The sequence below is a fragment of the Rhagoletis pomonella genome, unplaced genomic scaffold (genome assembly GCF_013731165.1).
Source record: "Rhagoletis pomonella isolate Grant_MI unplaced genomic scaffold, Rhpom_1.0 Rhpom_scaffold_00008, whole genome shotgun sequence".
NCBI classification, from domain to species: domain Eukaryota; kingdom Metazoa; phylum Arthropoda; class Insecta; order Diptera; family Tephritidae; genus Rhagoletis; species Rhagoletis pomonella.
In genome coordinates, this window is record NW_023458562.1 from 46,532,810 (window position 1) to 46,540,045 (window position 7,236).

Sequence of the window (7,236 nt, forward strand, 5' to 3'; positions counted from 1 at the left end):
TTAAGATTTTACGACGGTTAACACGTCTTGTGAATCCCCTAAATATAATATAAAATATATAATATAATATAATATAATACATATATAATATAGAATTTAAAATATATAACATATATATATATGTATATATAAAAAAACTCAACACGAATTTCGTTCATAAGAAATCGAGTTGTACCTTCATCCTTGCTTTACACACCTGATGCATAAATAACCGCTGACAATACTTGATTGCAGATTTTCTCTACAATCGCATCGCGCGTCTCGCAATTGTCCATTTTCACCTTCTTCTCCTTGTTGCCCTCCAGCATGGGTGGTACGCTGTCGCTTGCAAATACGCCTAAACGCTCAACGAACTTACACAATGCGCCCAGGAGGCTCACCTGCACGGGACGCGTGCTGCTGCGCAAGCACAACAAGCAGCGTTCCACAAATAGCAACTGATACTTGTATTGCGTTTCGATGCCATTTTTCGGCCAAGACTTGCCCAGTGTCTCGCAAACCGTCTCCTTCAATTTATTGAAAATAGTCGCGCGCTTGTTGCGCTCATCGGCGGTTAAACTCTTCTCACCAACCACTTCACTATCATCTTTGCGCAATTCCTTCTCTTCGAGTAAGTACCAAGTCATATCGTAAACCTAATAAGTATTAAGTAAATAATTTAGTTGCGCGTTTGCTTTGTTACACTTTTCAAGCGCGTTGATATTGCTTCACCTCTTCAAAGCGATCCACTTCCAGCTCCTCTAGTATATCGCCCAACGCATGCAGCGCCAACGTACGATACTGTGGCTCCTCCTTGCGGCTCTCGCGCATGGCGGCATCCAAAATACGTACAGTGACTTCATGATGACGATCGAGCCCTTTGCACAATGCTGCTAAAGCCTGCAATAAACGCTCCTTACCCTTGAAAGTGCGACCTTGCAACTCGCTGAGCAGCAAATTGATTAAACGTAGACGATCCGATTCCTCGATGGTGCCGCTAAGTCTCATGGCAATCGTGTGTATGGCATTGCCTGCCTGTGTCTTACGCAGCCAGCTGGCTTCGTCCAGCGACTTCTCCAATTTCGGTATGATCACGTGCAAATTCATGCGTATGCCAGCATCGCCTGGACTCACCTCGTTCCACAATTCCTTCCACAGCTCAATATTCGACTTGTTCTCATCGTTGGCTTCCTCGTGCTTGGCAAAGAATACCAGTGGCAATACATCATCCAAGTAGTCTTTTAACAAGTCATTATGGCGCTTATTAATTGCCTGTATGGTGATTGCGACGGAGCGATTTGAAGAATTTTCCATATATAGCTCATCGAGTTTGACAAACAAGTTTTTAATTGACTTTTCCTGTGTAAGAGTTTAAATGTATTAAGTTTTAAAACTTCAGCACTTTATCCAGGGTAAATCACCTTTGCAATGCCCACCAAATGACCCACTGCGTTTGCGTAATATTTGCGCACGGTGGCATTATGATCTTTTAAGCCCACAAAACAAGCGGCGAGGTACTTACCCACAAGCGGCGACATTTCTTTACCAACACGAATGCTTATCTGCATGATTTTGAATGAATACAAATAAATTTAAAATAAAAATGAAAATTTCGTTAATAGTTGCAATTAAAACCAATTCAAATCTACAATTAACGTACCAAGCAGACGAAATGGGCGCACGCTATCTTGGTGCCTAGAATAATATTCGTTTTAATCAACTCTAAGACGCTAGGGGTCATCTCTTCAAGCACTTTGTAGTCTATATAGCGCATGCACTGCGTAGAATGGAAAACATTTCGTTACATTTTTTTCGTTATTATTCTCCAGCATTCCTACCTTTGATATCGATTCCATTGTGTGATGCGACTTCGCGGCCTCAGCGCGCACTGTGTCGACAGCCTCTTGCGCCTCATTATCAGCACCTAAACGCGTTGACAAATACGATAGCTTAGAGCTCTCCACCTCGCCAGTAGCTTTCAGTAGACATGGTATAAGCAAGGGTAGATGTGGCTCAATTAAGGAGCCTGATGAGTCAATCATTTCGGAAATCGTGCGAATACTGACTTTACGTATATCCGCAACGGTATGTGTAACACCAGTTTGTAGTAGCAAAGGTAAAATGGAAGAGGCTACAGCCAGACCAGATTTACCGTGATCTGATGAAGCAGCCGAAACGCAAAGCTAGAGTAGATATAAGTAGATAAACAACAATCCTTCCAATGGGTTAAAACAAACATTCGAAAAGTATACCTTGCTCAAAAACATAACAGATCCTTGTGCTGCCAAACGTGTGCCTTCGTGTATGTCATCCATCACACGAAATAGTTGCGCCCAAAGTTCACGCAGTTCAGGTTCGGGAATTTCATCTACAATTAAGTACAAGCATATTTTTTAAATCGCACTAATGCAATATTCAGTCTCCCAACAAGTTACTCACCCACATCCATAGCTGTTACGCCACTTTTATCCGCCTCATTTGTATTTTTGTTCTGCCTTATAGCATCCAGCTTCTTTTCATCGCTGCGTAAACGCAAACCATTCGGCCGTTTCAACAAATCTCGCACGGCTAAGCAGCAAGCAATGCGCACACGCCACTCGGTGAATGTTAAATTGTCGAGAATTTCTTTTAAAATTTCCCAGTAATACTTCTCAACCGCCTCTTTTGGATCGCTAACCACCGAATCCCAAATCGAAATCATTGAGTTTTGTATTTTCGGTGTTGGATCGTATTTGTAGCGATATAAGCGCGGTATTATCTTGCCCAAGTATGGCTGCATTTTAGCTTTGGAATCGGCGCTTATCGATTTCAAACCGAATGCAGCACCTAATTTGCTGGTCCAAGCGGCATTATGATTAGCCAACTGCATGAATTGGTATACCATTTCCGGTTGATTGAGATCGGAGGCGAGCGAGCAGAGTTCTTTGTAAGTGGTAATGTTGCCACTGAAGAGAGGTAGTACAAAAGTTGTATTTAATTAAGAAATTTTCAATTTTATTGTTTACGCGAACTTACCCAGTAGGCGTTTTGCCCAACATGCCCTCGGCGAAAAGCTCAGTATCTTCACTGACTTTGTTCACTTGTCTTTTACCACCGATTAGCTGATCCAAGAGTGAATTGGCCAAATCATTTTGGCTATTGGGGTCAGATAGTGAGTAGACCAGTCCCAAGCCGCGCGATGCAACATCTTGCACAAATTCTATACACGACAAAAATTAATATTGAAAGATACGTATTGCAGCTCAAAGACGAATTTTGGAACATACCGCTGTCATCGGAGAGCAGTTCAGTGAACGCGAATTGCAGTATTTCTTTATTTTTGAGCACAGCAGGACGGTGACTACAGTTTTTGATCAAAGCTAGCAACCAAACTGAAGTGGCCTATCAGAAGAAGAAAAAAAATCAATTAAAATTTTGATGTAACTTTAATTTAAGAATTTAAGTATTTTTTAGTCAGCATATTAAAGGCGTTTATGCAATGTTCCTAATCGAAATATTTCTAAATCCAAATCGAATCGGCGAAAATATCTAAGAGGGCTTTCTTTTTTGTTGCCATTGTAGCGTCTCAACTGGTAGCTTAACAGCCGAAATATAGAGATGATTTTTACTTGGTCAGCAGAACTAATGTGTTTGTCCTCAATATCGTTTTGTGGCCCCATCTAGTTTGCTGTTATTGTTGTAGCGGCACTACAAAGCCCCGCATATTTAAGTTCATCCTTCAATCATTGTCGTAAAGCTCAACAAACGGTAGGCTAAAGAAACGGTTTGTTTCGAGCGGGTAGGACCAAAGGGAGAGGGGTGTTAGTTCTGGGGGATTGGTTGGAATGCGAAGAGGTGATTGGTGTCTTGCGGGGAGCCTCTACATTCCGGACTCTCATTACGGACTTTGGGGCGAGTTTGGAGTTGGTGATTGGGTTACGATCACGGTATTTATAGGTCGGGAGGCATGGTATGTATTCGAATAGCAAGGGTTTGTTGGGGTACTGACGTCTATGACATCACACCAGAAACTGCTTGCTGGCCACTTTGTTATGCTCCCTTAAGGGAAGCATTTGGGCATCGCTGTGCAGGTGTGTCAGCCGACACCAAGAGATATCCTGTCGCTGTTCGGAGTGTGCGTTCTGATAAGTCTGTAGCATCGTCCACTGCGTCAAATTTGTCCCCGGCGACTAAACAGGTGCAGCATAGTTCCGAAACGGCCGGCCAATTCCCTTGTATGTTGCCAGCAGCAATGTTCTTAGTCTTCGTCCCAAGTGCTGCTGGCGAGAGACTTGAGGACCCCAAAAGAGTAGACAACTGGTTTTATATGCGCCAACGCGCAAGGCCCGTAAACCTTTCTCTCGAAAACTCCAGAGACGCCTCATTAGTTGTTTTCATTGTCCGTGCCTCCGCGCCATACATTAGCACGGCCATGACGAGCGATTTATAGAGTGTGGTTTTTATACGAGAGGACTTTACTTCTCAATTGCCTACTCAGTCCAAAATCGCCCGTATTTAAATAAAACAAATAATTATTCGTGTATTAAGCATTAATTCGTTCTTGTTCAACCACAGCCCTGTTAAAAATAAAGCAAAAGTATATGTAACAGAAACCTAAGGCATAAAAAAATATATAAACACCATGGTTTTTGATTTTTTACATAACAGGTTCTATATAAAAATTAAAGGCAATTTTCTGTTTATATTTAAATAAAGTATTCAATATTCTAAAATTAGAAAATTAGTATTTCTTCCTTGTAAGTTTTTATAAAATTTTTATATACGAAGTATACAAATATGCATATCAGTAGAAAGGAGGTTTAATCACCTTTACAACGGTACCAATTGTTTAAAAATCGGTTGGTAATTTTTTTGTTTAAAATATTTTTCTTTATAAAAAAGGTATTTTTTAATTTAAATGTTTTTTTTCTAAAATTTTTATATACGAAGCATACAAATATGCAAATCGCAAGAAAGGAGATAAATTTTTTTTAAATCAGTTCAAAATTGTTTTCAATATAAAGAATTTAATTTTTCGAAGACCTGAACTTTGACCCGTTATAGCACCTGTAATATAAGTTTGCACAAAAAAAGTTATATACCATTTAAATAAGAGCTTAGTCCTCAGTCTATATTTTTAGATTTTTAGTTATTTACATGCAATAATTAAATATATTTTTTTACCAAAGGCCCTATTTCGAACTTCGAAGGCCCATATCTCTATTTCGGAGGCTAACTTCGAAAAAACGGAGAAATCACTTTTTTACCTAAGACTCAATCTCTTAAAAAAAAATGGTTTGGTCCAATACCCAGAAAAAAGTTTATTTTGACGTACAGTATTATCTATAAAGTCGATGCCGTCGACATATGTATGCCAGCAATTGTGCGCTCATGTAAAGTATTGCGCCTGAGCGGTTTAGATTAAAGATATCACACAAAAGGGAGTATCCCTTTCTGAAACCTCCCGTCATTTCACTCGGCGCGGAGAGTAGGGTTGCCAGACGTACCCCATTAGGGGGGACATACCCCATTTTGGCTTTTTGTCCCCCCTTGCTACGGAAGGTTGCGTAGGTCCCCCATTTTTACCCGAAATCGCCTCACATTTCTCTTAAAGCGTGTTTGTCTTGTACAGACCATTAGTGGAATAAAAGTTGAATGAAAAGTATGATTTTTATTTGAAAATATTCGTATGCCATATTTTAGGCTAAATATGTATACATACATACATATGTATATGTACATATATTTTCTGTGTAAATACACTGGCGATGAACACTGAGTGAATAGTGATTTTTTCAAATATCTACAATGTATTTCAAGCTAATTGTTTTGTTAATTTTTATACAAATAATATTTATGCTTTAAACAAAACCAAATACATGCATCAATCAAACTTGCAAACTTAATACAAATTTTAGAAAAATTCAATAAATTTCCATCAAAATTTTGAACTGTTTACATGCCCCATGAAATTTTAGCAAAATTAGTGCAAGTTTTAAACAGCGCTTTTTCATATAAGAAGTGCAATTTATAAAAATTGACGTGGATTTAAATTTTTTTTTTGCAAACGTTCTTGAACATTTTCTTCAAATTCATCTTTGCATGGAAAAAACCATCAGCAAAGAAGTATCAAAGATCTATGCGGTTTCTATCCACATAAAACTTTAGCCATGTGACTGCATATCCACGAATTCAGATTAAAAATGCCAAGCTTTATTTGAAAATTTGTTGCATTTTGATAGAGTTCATATTAAGTTAGAAACTTTGAATTAATTTTATGTTTTTGGCTAAAGCATGAAAAATATTTGTAATTGAATGATATAGAATTTTTATTTTCGAGCGGTTTTGTTGTTCCATACGCGAATAAATACATTTTTGTTGAATGCATTTAGCCTTGTTTGTCCCCCAAAAGATACCCTTTTTTCTTTCTCAGTTGTACCCCAAATCCCCCAATTTCTTCTTATCTGTATTCCTTTCGGCATTTTAGGTCTGGCAACCCTAGCGGAGAGATGCTTCCCAATTCCGGCGGACGTATTGCTCAACGTCATTTTACACAGCCGTATTAGTTTCGCGGGGATACCAAATTCAGAAATCGCGGAACAAAGACAACTTATTTTGGTACTGCCGTAAGCGGCTTTGAAATCGATAAATAGATAGTATGTGCCGCGAGTCTTCTTCAAGATTTGTCGTATTGTTAATACCTGATCTATGACGGGTTTGCTAGGTCTAAAGACGCACTGATAAGGCCCAGTCAGTTTGTTGATGGTGAGCTTAAGTCTTTCACACAATACGCTCGACAAGATCTTGTAAACTATGCTTAGAAAGCTGAATGCGCTCATTTGACCATATTCTGCATAGGAGTTGATACATGTATCTTATCAGCTACTCGCCGCCATTCTTGAATAGCTCAGTTGGCTTCGTAACTTGTACCTCGTAATCGAAATCGACTCCATCGTCATCGAATGGGGCTCGGGTTCGTTTAGTGGTTGTGGGAGCTTCGAGAGGTAAAGATTAAACAGAAACGCAAATAAGAACTACCCTAACAAATTTTTCTAGGGTTTGGGTGTTGATCTCTGAAGATGACTTGACAAATATCGACTACTAAAATAATTCACGGACCACCGTTTGTGACCCTGTGGGTGAGAGACCGCAATGCCTTCTAGTAGCGTGGTCTGTAGTCTCACATGGGCGGTTGCGGTTAAGGCCAGAAGTTATTTGAGTATTTATGGCGATACGAAGGTGATAGCGATTTGCAGTTTGTGGAGGTCATGCTCATAA

General features: G+C 39.4%; 1 protein-coding gene across 1 annotated transcript in view; it reads right to left on the reverse strand.

The window, feature by feature from the left end:
- Positions 1–201: 201 nt before the first annotated feature.
- LOC118744995 (proteasome-associated protein ECM29 homolog) overlaps positions 202–7,236 on the reverse strand; it is a gene marked incomplete at both ends in the record, with an annotated part of 19,286 nt that continues 12,251 nt past the window's right edge. Inside the window, 9 exon segments of the mRNA XM_036478476.1 lie at positions 202–635; positions 712–1,338; positions 1,401–1,541; positions 1,640–1,756; positions 1,818–2,162; positions 2,232–2,347; positions 2,419–2,924; positions 2,995–3,178; positions 3,246–3,360. Of these exon segments, the coding sequence (XP_036334369.1) occupies positions 202–635; positions 712–1,338; positions 1,401–1,541; positions 1,640–1,756; positions 1,818–2,162; positions 2,232–2,347; positions 2,419–2,924; positions 2,995–3,178; positions 3,246–3,360 (2,585 nt within the window).